At 45.0% G+C, this 19,532-nt stretch overlaps 1 protein-coding gene across 1 annotated transcript in view; it reads right to left on the bottom strand.

The window, feature by feature from the left end:
- Window positions 1-2,710: 2,710 nt before the first annotated feature.
- The window catches only part of LOC143298102 (chitin synthase chs-2-like), a 39,987-nt gene continuing 23,165 nt past the window's right edge, over window positions 2,711-19,532 (bottom strand). The window contains exons 7-17 of the mRNA XM_076610797.1: window positions 17,140-17,370; window positions 16,418-16,494; window positions 15,512-15,611; window positions 13,901-14,054; window positions 12,763-12,888; window positions 12,324-12,459; window positions 11,165-11,365; window positions 9,940-10,340; window positions 8,677-9,101; window positions 6,284-6,853; window positions 2,711-4,197 (exon numbers count right to left, since the gene is read on the bottom strand). Coding sequence (XP_076466912.1) covers window positions 3,750-4,197; window positions 6,284-6,853; window positions 8,677-9,101; window positions 9,940-10,340; window positions 11,165-11,365; window positions 12,324-12,459; window positions 12,763-12,888; window positions 13,901-14,054; window positions 15,512-15,611; window positions 16,418-16,494; window positions 17,140-17,370 — 2,869 coding nt within the window. The 3' untranslated portion in view covers window positions 2,711-3,749. The remainder of the gene's footprint in view (window positions 4,198-6,283; window positions 6,854-8,676; window positions 9,102-9,939; window positions 10,341-11,164; window positions 11,366-12,323; window positions 12,460-12,762; window positions 12,889-13,900; window positions 14,055-15,511; window positions 15,612-16,417; window positions 16,495-17,139; window positions 17,371-19,532) is intronic.

The raw sequence follows: 19,532 nt of genomic DNA, 5'->3' as shown, positions 1-19,532 counted from the left end.
ATCATATCATGTGTCACTGCTTTTAGGCTTTATCAGCCTTTTGCCTGATCATGAGGACTTTTTTTTTTTTTTTTTTAACATCTTCGTATAAAGAGTGGTAACTCTCCATGTACAAGGGACATAACTTCAAGTCAGTGCTGCCTATGCTACCAATATTTTTATTCAGCTAGCACACAGGTAAATAAAAGGTACATTGGAACAAACTGACACTTCCAATGAACTGTTAATTTACCTGTGTGCTAGCTGAATTGGTACCATAAACAACAGTGACTTGAAGTTGTTTCCCTTGTACATGGAGAGAGTTACCACTCTTTATTGTTTATTAATTATCTGCTGAATGATGGCTTTATTTATGTTCCCCCACCCCACCCCACCCACACACAAACACTTGCAGACAGAGAGAAAGATTTTTTTTCAATCTGCACTCGCTCTTAAAACTAAAAAGATTTATTTCTTTAAAAGAACTTCTTGGAATTTTCGCCCCAGAAGTGCATCAGGGAGCAAGCTGTAAGAAGTAAATAATTTATAATCATATAATGGTGCCACGAACAACTTGACCTTGAGGGCGTAAAAGGTTGTTAAACTCCACTCTACATGGATCTGGTTCACATAATGGCATTCATTTACAAATCTTATAAAAAAATAAAAAAAAGCCTTTATCCTTGTGGCCAGCTGTACACTATGAAGACCACCACAGCTAAGACAGTGAGAAATTACTCCATTATTTCAATATCACTGTAAATATGTGTGTATGCATGAGTGTTTAATACCATAAAAAAATATCCCAGATACTTTTTACATACTGGAAATGCTTGCACTCGACTGTGCATGTGTATGCGAGAAATGACATTTTAAGATTGATGGTTAAAACCTGTTCTCCCCTACTACTTTTCAAAAAATGATTGTATAAAACCATGTTACTAGCGTTAATGGATAAACAAACAACCATTTGTTAACATCAAGTCAGCTCTGCAGTATATTATGTATGTAGACCTTGAGCTATATACAAACTTACATTTACATACATACATACATGCATGTGCTCACACCAAGTTATTTATTGATGGCACTTTTCACTTGCTTTCATGACAGTGTGTGTTCAGAATGAATACCTGCTGTTTAAATCAGACATGACTGCATTCTTTGATCAGTTCTAATTACATGAAAACGAGACCAAGTTAACAACAGCTGTAGTAAAATATGTAGAAAAAGAAGAAAAAAAAGTATACATTATATATGTACATGAACACATTGGTTCTAGAGTAACAATGAGGTAAAATTGCAAGAGAAAGTAGTTGCACACACTCAAAACACATTGGCATGCACACACACACACACACACACACTATGCACTTGCACACACTCACACAAACACATGTCTACACACACACACACACTCACACGCATGCACATCCACACACATGCATAAAACACATAACCTTGACCTAAGCAGTCACAGACCCATGCACACAGCAGACATACTGACACTTGGGTCACTAACAAACTGTGACTCAAACATTCGGCAGCTTGTTTGTCCTGCAAAGCAAGCAGAAGTGGACACACAGGAAGACACTGTTGTTTGTCACGCAAAGTGGCACAAGTAGACACACACATAACATAGATACTGTTGTTTGTCATTAAAGGAAAACACAAGAAGCTGTACAAAGCATGCACAAGTAAACACATTCAGAGATACAATTCTTTGTCCTGCAAAGCAAGCACAGTACACACACATGGACAGGACTTTGTCGTCCGAAGCAAGCATAAGTAGACACACAGGGAGATATTGTTGTCATGCAAAGCAAGCACAAGTACACACACATGGACAGGACTTTGCTGTGCAAAGCAAGCATAAGTAGACACACTGAGAAACACTGTTGTATGTTCTGCAAAGCTAGCACAAGTAGTCACACACATATAACACAGACACTGTTGTTTGTCCTTCAAGGAAACCACAAGCAGATACATGGAAACAATGTCCTGCAAAGCAAGCACAAGTGCACACACACACACACACACACACACTGTTTGTCATGCAAAGCAAGCACAAGTAGACACACACACACACACACACACACACACACACACAGACTGTTTGTCATGCAAAGCAAGCACAAGTAGACAGACATGGACACAATGTTAGTCCTTCAAAGCAAGCACAAGTAGACACACATGGACACAATGTTAGTCCTTCAAAGCAAGCACAAGTAGACACACATGGACACAATGTTAGTCCTTCAAAGCAAGCACAAGTAGACACACATGGACACAATGTTAGCCCTTCAAAGCAAGCACAAGTAGACACACATGGACACAATGTTAGTCCTTCAAAGCAAGCACAAGTAGACACACATGGACACAATGTTAGTCCTTCAAAGCAAGCACAAGTAGACACACATGGAAGAACTGTCTTTCAAATCAAGCACAAGTATATACACATGGAGACACAGTTTGCAGCAAAGCAGGCACAAGTAGATTTAGTTGTTTTTCGTGGAAAGCAGGCACAATTAGACACGAACACGAATACACGAACACACTGTTAGTCATACATGGCAGGCACAAGTAGGTACACATGGAGATGCTTTTGTTTGCAGCGCAAAGCAATCAAAGGTAAACACAAGGAGACACTCTTTTGTCATTCGAAGACAAACACAAGTAGACACACAAGAACATGCTTTCTTCTGTTGTGCAAAACAACCACACACACACACACACACACACACAAACTGTTTGTCATGCAAAGCAAGCACAAGTACACACACACACACACACACACACACACACACACAGACTGTTTGTCATGCAAAGCAAGCACAAGTACACACACATGGACACAATGTTAGTCCTTCAAAGCAAGCACAAGTAGACACACATGGACACAATGTTAGCCCTTCAAAGCAAGCACAAGCAGACACACATGGACACAATGTTAGTCCTTCAAAGCAAGCACAAGTAGACACACATGGACACAATGTTAGCCCTTCAAAGCAAGCACAAGTAGACACACATGGACACAATGTTAGTCCTTCAAAGCAAGCACAAGTAGACACACATGGACACAATGTTAGTCCTTCAAAGCAAGCACAAGTAGACACACATGGAAGCACTGTCTTTCAAATCAAGCACAAGTATATACACATGGAGACACAGTTTGCAGCAAAGCAGGCACAAGTAGATTTAGTTGTTTTTCGTGGCAAAGCAGGCACAATTAGACATACACGAACACACTGTTAGTCATACATGGCAGGCACAAGTAGGTACACATGGAGATGCTTTTGTTTGCAGCGCAAAGCAATCAAAGGTAAACACAAGGAGACACTCTTTTGTCATTCGAAGACAAACACAAGTAGACACACAAGAACATGCTTTCTTCTGTTGTGCAAAACAACCACATGGAGACACTGTCCTGCAAAACAAGCACAAACTGACACACACTGAGACACCGTTTGTTCTACAAAATATGCACATGTAAACACTTAATAATCATACAGACACTGCTGCAAAGCAAACATGATACATTGCTACGACACACATTTTCTATAAACATGCACATTATATCCTTCTGTTTGTGTGTGTGTGTGTCAGTGTGTGTGTGTGTGTGTGTGTGTGTGTGTGTGTGTGTGTGTGTGTGTGTGTGAGTTTGTGTGTGTGCGAGTGCGCGTGCGTGCACGTGCACGTATGATTGCATGTGTGATAACATTTATCGCTGTTCTCCACACAGTGGGTCAGTCAGGTCACTCCGAGCTCCCTCAGTACTGAGGGACCACAGACTGGCGGTGGCGCAGCGTGTTGAAGCGGAAGGTGTCGTACAGATCCACGGCTTTCCTGGCGGTCGGCCCCAGGTAGCGCGACACCCCCGCCCCCCTCTCTCCCCGCCCCTCCCCCCGCTTCCTGTAGTGACGCGGTGCCTGCCCCGTTGCCGCGCCCTGTAGTGCTGCCCCTTGCCCTGTCGGCGGCCATTGTGTTGGATCCACGCCCACCTCCCTTCTCCCCTCCCTGCCTGCCACTGCCGCGTTTCCTGTCCACTGCTCATGCGGGTGGTGGGGTGGTTGTTGTTGTGGTTGTGGTTCCGGGTCATCGTAGTCGGGGTCAGGATGCAGGGCCTCCAGAACGCGTTGCCTCTCGGCGTCCTCCTGCTGCTGGCGGGAGTGGCGACGGAGGGGGGTGAAGGCCATGATATGCAGCAAGGCTCCATACCTGTCACAGTCACAGGTTAAAGGTGTAAGGTGCAAGGTCCCAGCCGGACCGGAATAAGGGGGGTCACTTCGATGTGTATCAAGTTTATACTCAGCAGAGGTTCTAAAAACTGTCTTTTTTTTTGTCTTTTTTTTTTTTTTATAGGAGAAATCAGTGAATGCCTAAAAGTTCTGCAAGTGAGCAGGATAGTTTCAGCATCCCTGGAAGGTTCTTTTTTTTTAATTCTTTTTTTTTTCGTGTTTTTTTGTTTTTTGTTTTTTTATATCTTTTTTTTTGGTTCCTTCCATCATCATTTTTCTCCTTTCTGTTGTCTTTTCTTTTTTTTCCTTCCTCATGTTTTTAATCTGTCCTCTTCCCAATGGCATGTTCAAACACCTACAAGACCATGCAACATATATTACACATAGATGATGGCTTCACATAAAATCATATTCCCTGAAAGAGGCATGGTATACATACACACACACACCCTCTCACTCTCTCTGTGTCTCCTTTACTCACTCAATCCCCTCCCTCTCCACAAGCTCTACACCTAAGTACAATAATATGTATGTGCACACTGAATACTACCCTCAGGATTTTTTGTGGGCCTGACTCAGTGTTCTGGTATCTTAACGGATACTGATCATAGGTTACGTAGGCTGAGTTCTGATTCAAAGATAAGGTCAAGATTTTTGCACTTGCTGTATTTAAATTTGGAGATGGACAGTTTTGCTATTAACAATATCGTATTGATTTCCTTTCATTTTATTTTATTTCTTATTTCTTTGATACTCAATATAATACCAGTTTCTTAAAAAAAAAAAAATTAATATAAAAAAAGAGAAAAAAAGAAAAAAAGACAACAACAACAAAAAAAGACTTTGTCCTAAAATGGCCCCTTCGCGGTCGGCTCAGTTGTAAGTAACATGATTTCATTTCACTTCAAATACTTTTCTCCCAACTGTCATGAATTCATTGTGTTACTGTGGTTACACACAGTCCCCACAGAGGAGAGGCCCTGATGGAGAACTCTTGTTTACCTTGTCGATCAATGCATCCACTCAACCCCAAGCATCTGCTTTGCTCACCTGTTTACCTTGGGGTGAAGATTGTCAATCAATCCATCCACTTATTGCTCAGAAAGAGAGAGAGGCAGGCAGACAGACAGACGAGAAGAGACAGACAGACAGACAGCGACAGAGGAGGACAGACAGACAGAAGAGGGACAGAGACAGGCAGAGACAGAAGAGAGACAGAGACAGAAGAGAGACAGACAAACAGACAGAAGAGGAGAGATAGGCATTGACAGAAGAGAACAGACAGACAGGCAGACAGACGACCAAAGACAGGCAGACAGAAACAGACGAAGCAGACAGACAGGCAGAGACAGGCAGAGACAGGCAGGCAGACAGACGAACAGAGACAGATGAACAGAGACAGACGAACAGAGACAGACAAACTGAGACAGGCAAACTGAGACAGACGAAGAGAGACAGACAGGCAGACAGACAGACAGACAGACAGAGACACACGAACAGCGACAGAGACAAACAGACAGAGACACACGAACAGCGACAGAGACAAACAGACAGAGGCAGACGAACAGAGACAGACAGAGACAGACGAACAGAGACAGACGAACAGAGACAGACAGAGACAGACGAACAGAGACAGACGAACAGCAACAGACAGAGACAGACAAACAGATGACCAAAGACAGGCAGAGACAGACAAAGAGAGACAGGCAGACAGAGACAGACGGACAGACAGAGACAGGCAGACAGAGATAGACGAAGAGAGACAGATGAAGAGAGACAGGCAGACAGAGACAGACAGACATAGGCAGACAGAGACAGACAGGCAGAGACAGGCTGACAGAGACAGACGAAGAGAGACAGACAGACGAAGAGAGACAAGCGGACAGAGACAGACGAAGAGAGACAGGCAGACGAACAGAGACAGGCAGACAGAGACAGACGATCAGAGACAGACGAAGAGAGACAGGCAGACAGAGACAGGCAGACAGACGAACAGAGCAGACAGGGGTACGGGGGGAGGTGAGGGGGGGGGGGGAGGTGAGAGGAGTAGGGTCGCGGGGTCTGACCTGTGCCGCAGCATGGCCAGGATCTGCAGCAGCAGCAGCAGACAGAACACGCCGATGAAGAGCATCCCCATGGGCTGCAGCACGTACGTGTCGCCCCCGACGTCCACTTCCACCTGCAGCTCGTGCTTCACCTCGCCCAGCGCCGCCATGATGGCCACCCACAGGCCGTTGAGGAAGAGGAAGGCGAAGGCAGCGTCGTTCCTCAGGCCCCGCATCTGCCGGTTCAGCTTCTGGTGCACGGCCTCCGCTTCCCGGGGGGCCACCGGCCGCAGGTACTTAGAGATCAGCTCCGTCCAGAACCGCTCCTCCTCCGCCCCGAGCCCCTCCGTCCGTCCCTCCTCGAACACGTCCCCCCTGTAGACGGTGTAAGGCTCCTCATCCACGCCGGCCTCGCTCCGGCCAGCGTCCGTCTGGGAAGGGGAGGCGAGCGTGCTGGGTTCTGCGGAGCCCGGGGAGTTGTCCTCCCCTACCACGCGGTTGAGGGCCTCCAGGATGAAGAGGAGGATGACGTTGGTGGAGAGGCGGCTCTGCATGCGGCGGAAAAACGCTGGCACCAGCCCGAAACATGACCTGTGATGACACACCACCACATCACTTTTTAATATGTTATTTTATTTTATCTGTTTATCTTTTCTTTTCTTTTTTTTAATTATTTTTTTAGTACATCACATTTTATCTGTTTCTCCCAACCTCCCCCCCTCCACTGCCCCCAAGTCTATTATTTTCCCGTCCCTGTCTGTTTGTCTATCCAGTCGAGTGTCAAATTTATTTTAGCACATCATATTTTGCCTGTTTCTCCATACCTTTTCCTCCCGAGTCTGTTGGTTGTTTTTTTTCCCGTCGCTGTCTGTCTGTCTGTCTGCCTAGTCGTGTGTCATGATTAGTTGTACACTAATTATGCGAAAGTGTATGTTATCTTCCGGCAATTTCTGAACAATCTCAACAAATTATCTAGTCTGTCTGTCTGTCTGTCTCTTTTGCAAGAGGACACGGTATATTCGCGGTTTTGTCAACCACCCTATAGTAGACTATTAAAAAAAAAAAAAACCTCATCAATTTTTCTCTCTCTTTCGGTCATTTTCTCCTTATATTCTTTCATCACAAATATAAGAACTCTCAAAGCTGTGATTCCACCCCTTCCCCCGCTCGCTCTCTCTGTGCGTGTATACATCACCCCCTTTCCCATAATTTCAACGTAACCAAAGAACTCTTATACTTGTGATTACGCCCCTTATCTCCGCTCACTCTCTCTGAGCGTGAAAACATATTGACCTCGTCCCCCCACTCCCCCCCCCCGCCCCCCCACCCCCTTTTATGCCCCAGGTATACCTGAAAAAAGAAAACAAAGACAAACACACCCATCAACATCATAATTATTCACTGGTTAATTGATTTCCATGGTGGGAAAAAAAAAGATCAGTTTCGTTTCAATTGGAAATTAACAAATAATGAGGCCAGGAGATGAAATGATTAATAAATAATAAAGAGTGGTAACTCTCTTCATTCACAAGGTACACAACTTCAAGTCAGTGCTGCTTACGCTACAGATTCAGCAAGCACACAGGTAAATAAAAAGGTACATTGGAACAAACCCAGACACTTCCTCGAGAAAAAAAAGCGATGTCATCCCGGGCCTGTTTTTATACCGATCATTATACATGTGCACACAGCAGCAAAGACAAAAGAAATGTGCAAACACAAATTAGCTTTTATTCAAGACTGGCATAGCCTCTTTAATTCTGAACAAGCCACACAGAACACATGAACAATGCAGAACAAACACATGATTGCCTCGGTGGTTTTTCAATGGAAATTAACAAATAATGAGGCAGGAGATGAAAAGATTAACAAATAGTAAGGAGTGGTAACTCTCTCCATTCACAAGGTACACAACTTCAAGTCAGTGCTGCTTACGCCAACGATTCAGCTAGCACACAGGTAAATAAAAGGTACATTGGAACAAACCCAGACACTTCCTCAAAAAATGAAGCGCCGGGCCTGTCCTTATACCGATCATTTCATCTCCTGGCCTCATTATTTGTTAATTTCCAATTGAAAAACCACGGAGGCAACCATGTGTTTGTTCTGTATTGTCCACTGATGTGTTCTGTGTGGCTTGTTCAGGATTAAAGAGGCTGTGCCAGTCTTGAATAAAAGCTAATTTGTGTTTGCACATTTCTTTTGTCTTTGCTGCTTCCTTTTTTGAGGAAGTGTCTGGGTTTGTTCCAGTGTACCTTTTATTTACCTGTGTGCTTGCTGAATCGGTTGCGTTAGCAGCACTGACTTGAAGTTGTGTACCTTGTGAATGGAAAGAGTTACCACTCTTTACTATTTGTTATTCGTTTCGTTTCGTTTCGTTTCGTTCCGTTTCCATCCTTCCCCTGCCCGCGCACCTGTTGGCGTTCCGCTGTCGCCCCCTCTCCTCCTCCTCCATCCTCCGCCTCAGGGAGCGCGCCGCGTGCTGCAGGTGCACGGACGCCGACACGGGGTCCCCTCCCCCTTCCTCCTCCCACTCCCGCTGCTGCTCGTTGGCGGAGCGCTTCTCGCGCGTGCCCCAGGACACCACGTGCAGGTTGCACACGGAGTAGAGCACGAGGAAGAGGTAGCCGGCCGGGATGCAGACGAAGTAGAGGACCCCCCACGGCAGGTCGCCCATCTCGTGGGGGTGGAGGAGAGCGGCGAGGAGGAAGGTGCCGGTGAGCACGTAGAGGAAGATGGCGTTGGGGGTGTACCAGCCTTCCCTGGCGATGGACACGATGCTGCCCGCGATCACCGCCATCATCAACAGGGCGTACACCGTGCTCAGCACCATGGCCACCTGTTGTTGCCGTCGTCGTCGTCATCATCATTATCATAGCCACCATCATCGTCATCATCACCACTACCACCATTACCATCATAACCATCATCATCATCACTATCATCAACAGGGCATACGCTGTACTTAGTACCATGGCCACCCGTCATCATCATCATCATCATCATTATCAGCATCAGCATCAGCAGGGCGTACAATTAGCCCAGCACCATGGCCACCCGACATCGTCATCATCATCGTCGTCGTCGTTGTTATTATCAGCAGCAGCAGCAGCAGGGCGTATACTGTGCTTAGCACTAAATCCACCCGTTATCGTCATCGTCATCACCATTATCACCATCGTCGTCGTCGTCATCGTCATCACCATTATCACCATCGTCGTTGTTGTCATCATCATCACCGCCATCATCAACAGAGCAAACACTGTACTTAGCACCATGGCCACCTATCGTCGTAGTCATCATCGTCGTCGTCGTTGTCACTTCATCGCCATCATCATCATCAACATCACCATCATCATCACCACCACCACCATTATCATCATCACCATCATCAAAATCATCATTAGCATCATCAGCAGGACGTACACTGCGCTCAGCTTCATGGCCGTCCGTCATCGTCATCGTCACCGTAATACCATCATTATCACCGCCATCATCAAAAGAGCAAACACTGTGCTCAGCACTATGGCCACCTGTCATCGTTATCGTCGTCGTTGTCACCGTCGTTGTCATCATCACCACCACCATCATCATCATCATCACCACCATTATTCCAGGCAAGTGCCGAACCCCCCCGCCCCCCCCCTCCACAACAACAACAACAACGCTGAACCGACCTTGAGCTGGGTGGCGGCCTGACACCTGAGGCAGACGGCGACGAACACTGCGGTGGGGCCCAAGGTGAGGAGGAAGGAGAGCCAGGTGTCCAGGCCGAAGACCTCCTGCAGGGACGACTCCATGGCCAGCACCACAGTGGCGGGGCCCACGGCGGAGGACACGAAGAGCACCACCAGGTACAGCATGTACAGGGTGCTGATGCTGGAGTTGCGCGCCACGGTGGACCTCCGGCTCTGCAGAAGGTCCATCACGTTGGCCATGGTGGAGGGCCCCCAGCGACGCCGCTGGTTGAACAGCTCGCCGAAGCGCGTGGGCGCGAAGGTCAAGGCCACGGAGACGGCGCTGTACTCGATGCGGTAGCCTTGCTGGAGGAGGAGGGTGCAGAGCCAGCGGTCTTCTCCTGCGTGCACGGCAAAGGGCGGGGTGTGATGTGGTGGTGGTGGTGGTGTGTGACCCATGTGATTTCCTCCCTCCCTCTCTCTCTCTCTCTCCCTCCCCACCCCGACATACACATACACCCATTACAGAGTGTACTGGTCCTACTCTGATCTTACTGCAAGATGTGTCTGATCCTTTTCATACCCTGATATGTCTACACCTACCCTGGTACACCTACCCCGACTATACTACGGGTTGTATATGACTCATCTATACCTATCCTGAGCATACTGTAGGGTGCGTCTGACTCTATACTTACCCTGATATACCAGCCTTTATATACTAACCCTGGTAATCACACCAACCTGATCTACCTACCATGATATATCCACCGCGGTACACCTACCCTGATCTCTCTACCCTGATATACCCACCTTGATATACCCACCCTGCTATACATACCTTCATCAGCCTGCCCTGATATACCCACCCTGGTCTACCTTCCCGAATATACCCACCCTGATACTCACCCGAATACACCTACCGTGAACCTACCCTGATCCACCTACACTGCTATACCCATCCTGATCTACCTACCCTGATAAACCCACCCTGATAACCTGACCTATACCTACCCTGATATACCCACCCTGAAACTTACCCTTACATCCTACCCTGTACCTACCCTGATCTACCTACCCAGCTATACCGACCCCATGATCCATCCCCCCACCCTGATACTTAACCTGACACACCTTCCCTGTAACTACCCTGATCTACCTGCCCTGTTATACCCAACCCCCTCCCCCCGACTCCCCTGATCTACCCACCCTGCTATATACGTACCCTGATCGTACTGCAGGGTGTGTCTGGCGGTGGCAGCCTCCGAAGCGTACCTCCTGACGACGTTGTCATCCAGCAGTGAGCGAGCTCTGAAGAGGGAGAAGCAGCCCGGGGCACACAGCACGCAGCCAAACACGTCTTCTGCTGTCTTCTGCAGCCAGTGACCGATGGCGTACTCGAACCTCTGGTACCACACCACGGGCCCTGTATACACACACGCACGCACGCACGCACGCACACACACACACGCCCACGCGCGCGCACACACGCACGCACACACGCATTTCTCGTAAATTCGGGCTTCTGTCCCCAGGGAGAGCGCGTCGCTACAGTGAGAGTGCTACTTTTTGTTTATTCATTAGTTTTTGTACTTTTTAATTTAAAAAATCTGTAAGTGTATTTCTTTCCCTATCCAAGTGGAATTTCCTCCAGATTCTACAACTTTTTTTTCTTTTTTGGCTGTGGGTTCTTTTACATGCGTTACGTGCATGCCGCACGCGCGGAATCTCGGATAATCGTCTCATCCTAATGCGGACTAGCGTCCAGACCATCACCACTCAAGGTCTAGTGGAGGGGAGCCAGTGCGCTCAGAATCCCACATCAGCTTCTTAGAGCGGGCGCATTACCTCCAGGCCAACACTCTTGTATTGTATCGCTACGGAATTGTACTGTACTGTACTGTACTGTACTGTACTGTACTGTACTGTACTGTACTGTACCTGTGCCCAGGGGCTTGATGTGACCACAGGCAGCAGCCACCTGCGAGTTTTTCTTCATGCGGTCCAGGGATTCGAACCCCACCTCCGTATCCTAGGCGGACGCATTACCTCTGGGCACTCTTGTGTTGTATCATTATCGCACTGTACTGTACTGCAGCTTAGTCTTTTGTGAAGGACTACGACTCTCAAACTAGGAGGCAATATTGCACTGGCTCTTAGTGCTGCAGCCTTGGGGGCTAGTTGGCCTTTGGGAACCATCCCAAAACCGACTGTCCTAAAACCCTCTTTGCCGAGAGAGTGGGGATGTAACTGTGGCAAGACACTGTCCACAATAATCAGAATAGAGCCCAATACAGTCGGGACAGCAGTTAACTCCTCTGCTGTTCTGATGGTCGTAGTCGAACACGACTGACTATCATACTGTACTGTACTGCATACTGTACCTGTGCCCAGTGGCTTGATGCGGCCACAGGCTGCAGCCACCTGCGGGTTTTTCTTCATGCGGTCCACCAGCAGGTGCACGGCGCGAGGCCGGAAGTCCACGTCACCGTCCAGTGCCAGGATGAAGGTGCGCTCCGCCTGCACAGCGGGACAGCCAATCAGATCAAGTCTTACATTTTGACGTGACGTTCTGCGAGAGATACATAAAGACTGGAGACACAGCCAGTCAAATATGTTTGACATAACTGTCTGCACAGATACGCAGACTGAAAGCACATCCAACATTCCCTCTGTAATTTCAGTTTCATCAGTTCAGTGCAAACACGCACGCACGCACGCACGCACGCACGCACGCACGCACGCACACACACACACACGCACACACACACACACACACACACACACACACACACACACACACACACACACACACACACTGACCTGGTGAAGAACATTTGAGGGCAGATTGTGGACACTGAGACCACGTGACGTGGATGAGGGGGAAGTGAAGGCGTCCTGGTTTTTCTCCAACAGGTTGAAACCCAACAGGTAGTACATGTACATCACCTGTTGTACATCAGCATGTCAATACATGTACATCACCTGTTGTACATCGACATGTCATGCATTTACATCACTTGTATTACATTAACACCAGCACGTCAGTGCATGTACTTTAATCATTGCTTTGAAGCCATGTTTCCTGTATTGTCAATCAATTGTACTTCAGTCTTTGTGTCATTTAGCTATGTTTTATTATGAGATATCCAACATTTCACAACAGAGGTGCAAGATTCCATCTAAAAATACATAATACTATATTATCTATAGATTATAGAGTTAACCTGTGGTGTAAAACCCAAAAACAATACACACGAATCACAGTCATTCAATAGGTATCCATAAAATGATTAGACGTCATTCTATTAAACCACACGTACAATAATCACAGTCATACACATGCAGTGAAGTGGCTGGATATCAGTGCAGTGACATTAATTGTAGAGCTATGTACCATCAGCAAATTCAGTATGAGAGACAGAATGTGCTCAAGTGACGTCATGGAGTGGTTGGGATTTCAGATCGAAAAGCAAGGGACCTAAAACATAACCCTGGGGGACTCTGGACTATAGGGATGCAGGCTTAGAACAGAAGTCAGAGATAAGTACGGTTTGTGTTCTGTCAAAGAGGTAATACTGTAGGATAAAAAAGCAAGATCAGAATGCCAAACACGTTTTTGAGGCATTGCAGGAGAATGTCATGATCAATGACATCAAATGCGGCATCCAGGTTTAACAGGGAAAAGACAGATACTCTGGAGTCATCAGAAGCCCAGAGCAGATCATTAAGTACACGAAGTGCAGTTTCCGTGGAATGGTAAGAAAAATAAGCAGACTGAAAGATGGGAGGGATGTTGTGTTTTGTGACACGCAACTGTTGCATGATAATCTTCTTCAGCCAGTTTAAACAGAAAGGTTATATTCGCAACATGCCACACACACACACACACACACACACACACACACACACACACACACACACACACACAAAACACAAGCACACACACACACACGCTGACCTGTGACCATCGTTTTTTGTTGCGTATCTTGAGGGAGTCTTTGAAGTGGACCACCAGAGGGTTCCTGCCCGGCATGGTCCAGCTGACCCTCAGCCCGTAAGGTGTGCGTGTCTTCACCGGGGTCTGAAGCATGGCCGGCACGCCCAGCACCTCGCTGCACACACACACACACACACACACACACACACACACACACACACACACACACACACACACACACACAGGTTTATGCCTTACCTCATGATCCAGGCATGGCACATATACCTATAAGGCTGTCATGTCGTCATGCTCTATGCCATGGTTTCATAAGAGGAGAAATGTCAACGACGCAGCAGAACGAAGGTATAATTACATGTATGCTGCCAAAAGAAAATAAACTAAGAGTAATCCTAGAGAACTGGAGGCCAATATCTTTGTCAAATGTTGCTGAAAAGATAAGCATGTACTGCCTAAGGTAATACATGACACCCAGACAGACTTTATTCCAGGTAGATATACTGGCAATAACTTGAGAATTTTATGATATCATGCATGACATAAAAACACGAGCACATTCCAGGATTGATAGTTTCAATAGATTTTGAAAAAGCATTCAGTTCGGTTAGTTTGACATGTATGAAGAAAGGTCAACATGTGTGCAGACCTGACAGTGCCCTGAACCCCATTCGTGTGTGTACGCACGTAGAAGATCAAATACACACGTTAAAGATCCTGTAATCCATGTCAGCGTTCGATGGGTTATGGAAACAAGAACATACCCAGCATGTACACCACTGAAAACGGATTATGGCTGCCTACATGGCGAGGTAAATAAACAAAAACGGTCATACACGTACAATGTTAAATGTTACATGTTTGTCTGAGTGTGTATGTGTGCGTGGCTGAACTCTCATTGAATGACACATGAAACAAATGATGAGCGCCCAATAGCAGTCGTCAGTCGGCTCTACCCAGGTAGGCAGCCTGTTGTGTAAATGACCCCGTGTTTGTAAAGCGCTTAGAGCTTGGTCTCCGACGGAGGATAGGTGCAATATAAGTATCCATATCAATCAATAAATCAATCAATCAAAGAAAGGAGGTTCTAAATGCCTTTGGTCTTTGTAAAGTTTTAAGCAAACGGATATGCACCTTTCATAGAGATATAAAATCATATGCTTTAGTAAAGAGCGAGGTATCTCAAAGTTTGAAATACAAAAGGGATGCCGTCAGGGAGACCCATTTCACCCTACATATTTGTACTTTGCTCCTAAATTCTGGCTTGAAACAGTAGGTAAGATGAAGGCATTAAAGGCATCAGTGTATCGAACACTATTTCAGACACATATTTAAAATAAATCAGTTTGCTGATGATACAACATTCACATTAGATGGAGATGAAGAACTTTTTACGAATAGTTGCTCGAAACAATTACTGGAATTGAAGAGTTCTCAAGGCTCAAATTATTTCATGATAAAAAGATTTATGTCTGCTTAGGGCGGAGGAAGAATTCCAAAATTATTCATGAAAAGGTTAGGGACAGTCTTTGATAAAAAAAAAATTTTAAAGTAAAGAAGAAGAAAAGACTGTCGTAATTCCTGAGGCTAGACATGACGTGTCAGACCTTCACCCACCTGACACAGACGTCCAACAGAGACACAAAGTCACGGGCGTACGAGTTGGGTTTGCGGCGTCCCTGTCTGCCTTCATAGGCGTCGTCAAAGAAGATGTGAGCTGCACACACACACACACACACACACACACACAAAGCGCACACATACTTTTGTCAACATACAATTATTCTCTGCCCGACTGTTTCTGTCTCTATCCGTTTGTGTGTGTGTGTGTGTGTGTGTGTGTGTGTGTGTGTGTGTGTGTGTCCATCTTACGGTACTGTCTCTGAATATTCTTCATGACTAAAAAAAGGAAGCGAAACATCAATAATGGGAACCATAACTTTCAACTTACATTTTTTGTAAGCATGTGTCCGTTAATAAAGGCTATGAAACAAGTTTTTTTTCATCAATAAAAACTGTTGTTGTTGCTTCTGTTGTTGTCGTCGTCATGTTATTGTTGTTGTTGTCGTCGTCGTCATCGTGTGTGTACTAAATCACTTTTTTTTTTTTAAATGTCTGCCAGAAAATCATTTTCCCCTTAATCTGTTTTCCATTTCTGCAGTTTATCAAATGATAGTAAAACTTTACAGTTGAAAATAACCAAGTTTATAAAACTTGGAAATGTTTGATTTATTTGTAGTATATATTTACGAGTTGGGCATGTTGTTTATTACAGGATGTTGTAATACTCCAAGCTCCAGTATGTTTGTTTGTTTTTTGTTTGTTTGGTTGGTTGGTTGGGTTTTTTGTTGTTGTTGTTGGTTTTGTGGTTTTTGTTGTTGTTGTTGTTGGTGTTGTTTGTTTTTGTTTTTGTTTGTTGTTGTTTTTGTTTTGTTTTTGTTTTTTGTTTTTTTTTGGGGGAGGGGGTGTTTGGTTTTTTTTTGTTTCGGTCTGTTTTTTCAAACTTGAAAGTTGTATCTTCACCTTCAAACTTGTACACTTTCCCGGAGTCAATTCCTCGCTTGACCAGAATGGTTTCCGCTGTCTGGTTCATGTCGAATCTGCACACACACACACACACACACACACACACACACACACACACACACACACACACACACACACACACACACACACACACAGTGTTGTTTGTCAAAAATTGAGAGTGGGAGAAAAAAAGGGGGGATAAAATGTGCAGACATGGAGCCTCGAACGTAATCTGACTGTCAGGTCACATACAGTCACACAGACCTGTGTCACAGGCAGACATTTACAATCACCAGTATGTATGACGGGACATTAAACAACAAAGGCAACCATAGTTTGTTGCTGTTTTTTATTTATTTATTTATTTATTTTTTTGGCGTTGTTTGTTTTCGTTGTTTATTTGTTGTCTTGTGTGTGTGTGTGTGTGTGTGTGTGTGTGTGTGTGTGTGTGTGTGTGTGTGTGTGTTTTGTTTTTTTGTTTGTTTGTTGTTTTTTTCCACTGCTTGTTGGATCTTACTTGATTGCTTGCTTGTTTGATTGGCTGAATGATTTATTGATTAGCTTGCTGATTGACTGATTGGTCGACAGGCTGATTGATAGGCTGAATGATTGACTGGCTGATTCACATATTGATTACTTGATTGATTGATTGATTGATTGGTTGATGGTTGGTTGATTGATTGACTGATTTACTCTCCACAAACGCCCCAGCCAGGTACCTAAGTATTGAGGTGATCAGTTTGGTCATCTCCTCCCGAGTTTCATGCCACATGGTGGCGCACATGTACAGTGTGATGGGGTCCGTGGGCCGCTCACAGGGGGCGTCACTCTCCTCCACCTTCACCTGAGCCCCGGATGCAGACTGTTTCTTGGCGGGGCTGGAGCGTCGTCTGCTGTGCATCAGAGACAGCGCCACCACGGGCCCACAGTACAGCGGCAGGCGGAACAGTCTGCAACAAGACACAGAATGATAACAACAACAACAACGATAATTTTTTTAAATTTTTATCAATAATGATAATAATAGTAGTAACAACATCAACAACAACAATAATGATACTGCTGCTACTACTGCTGCTGCTGCTGCTACTACTACTACTACTGCTACTTATGATGATGATGATGATAATAATAATAATAATAATGATGATAATAATAGATAATAATAATAATAAAAAGATTTTGCTGATAATAATGATGAGAAGAAGAAGAAGATGATGATGATGATGATGATTATTATTATTATTATTGGTGGGTGTGGTGGTGGTGTCTTTGTTGTTGTTGTTGTTTTGATGCTGTTGTTGTTGTTGCTATGATCATCATTATGATAATCTGTTTATATTGCGCAAAAAAGACTTGTGCCGCAAGCAAATGAAAGCACTGTTACACTGGCCATCTTTCACACACATGCATAACTCAGAAACAAAGAGATAAATGTGAGACAAAACCTATAAATGCATGTAGGCAGAAGGTTAGAGAAAGTATGGACGGGAAACGGGGTTGGGGGTAAGGAGGGGCTTTTGGGGAGGCTCGGGAGGGGTGGGGGCGGGGGGGGGGCAGTTTTAAGGCCGGAAATCAAAGAGCTAAGTGCAGGGATCTGCCGAAGCCAAAGAGGTAGATCGTTCAAAGTGTACACTCCAGATACAGATCATTAGAAAACGTCAGATGATTGTGGAATGTTTGAATCTGGAACGCAGTAACGGAATGGATCTGAAGTTGATCGCAGAGAGCGATGTGAGGTGTAGAGGTGAAGGCGGCGATATAGAGATAGGAAGAGGCAGATTTGTTCATTCATTTATAACATGGGGTGCTGATCTTGTACTTTATTCTGTGTGAGACGGGGAGCCAATGCAGAGATTGCAATAGGGGAGTGATGCTCAGATTTTTTCTTTCTTTCTGTGGATGAGTCGAGCGGCAGACTGGGCTGTAACGCCGTGCAGACTGTCAGGGAGTATTTCGCCACTGTACCACAAAACACGGAATGAATACATAATTGGGCTTTAACTGACGCCGTTCTGTCATTGAGGCAAGTTATATATGGAAAGAGGCAAGTCATATGGGACGTAACAAGGACAGCACCAGTGTATGTGTTCATTCTTCTTACAATTGATTCACTCTATTCATATTTTAGTTTCGTTTTGTTGAAAAATCATCTATAGTCAGTTTCGTCACAAACTTAAAACGCACTTGTATCAAGACAGGACTTTGAAAAATATGTTCTTGTTGTCCTATTGATTCCTGACTTTGGTGTTTTGTGACATTCTAAATAGAATTACTGTTTAAACCAATAAGGATAACATCGCAAACCGTGCCATTCCGCGCTGGTCCGTCATTTAAAAACCCGTTGAAAACGCACCTGCTATAGGTCTTCTGATCGAAAATAATTTGGCTGATAACCACAAAGATTTAGGCTGCGCATGCGGATTAACAGCACTGTCCAGCTCAAACCAGCAAAACGTTTCAACAGATGTGCATAAATTCGTTTTTTGACGGTGAGCACAAGAATATGATTTGAATCAACTCGTGCAGTTTACACATCATCTATGCAGGTATTGAAATGTTGACGCGAAAAAAACCAAATCTAAAATGATAGATTACAGAAAATCGGTTTTTATTTGGAGTGCTTATAACGATTTATCATAGCCAGAAAGTCATGATGAAGTCAGGGGAAGTTTGAAAAATTGATCTTTTCATGTGGGAGAACGCTTCCTATGCGACGATAATAACTTTTACGAAAGAACTGGACTTGTTTGAGGTGAATATCAGGTACGTTAGGCCCAAAAATCCGTTTGGCGGTTTTGTTACGATTTATCAGAGCCGGAAAGTTTGATAGTATTATGACCCTAACACAATGAAATGCCGATCGATGTATGCTGCTTCAGCTAGATGGAACTGTTCAGTTTCCTGCATAGTTTTCGGGTAAGTGATATATATATATATATATATTTTTTTTTTTTTTAAGTCCCACAGTATGTTTAGATTGATGTCCCATTACATGGCACAATATTGCTGCTTCTGGCAGATGTCTGTATCACTGTAATTTCCAAATTAAACATTAACATCTTGTTTAACTGAAAATAATGAAAATGACTTATTTATCAGTGAGTCAATA

This window comes from Babylonia areolata, chromosome 2 (genome assembly GCF_041734735.1).
Source record: "Babylonia areolata isolate BAREFJ2019XMU chromosome 2, ASM4173473v1, whole genome shotgun sequence".
In the NCBI taxonomy this organism is placed as follows: domain Eukaryota; kingdom Metazoa; phylum Mollusca; class Gastropoda; order Neogastropoda; family Buccinidae; genus Babylonia; species Babylonia areolata.
This window is presented reverse-complemented; position numbering and strand designations above follow the sequence as displayed.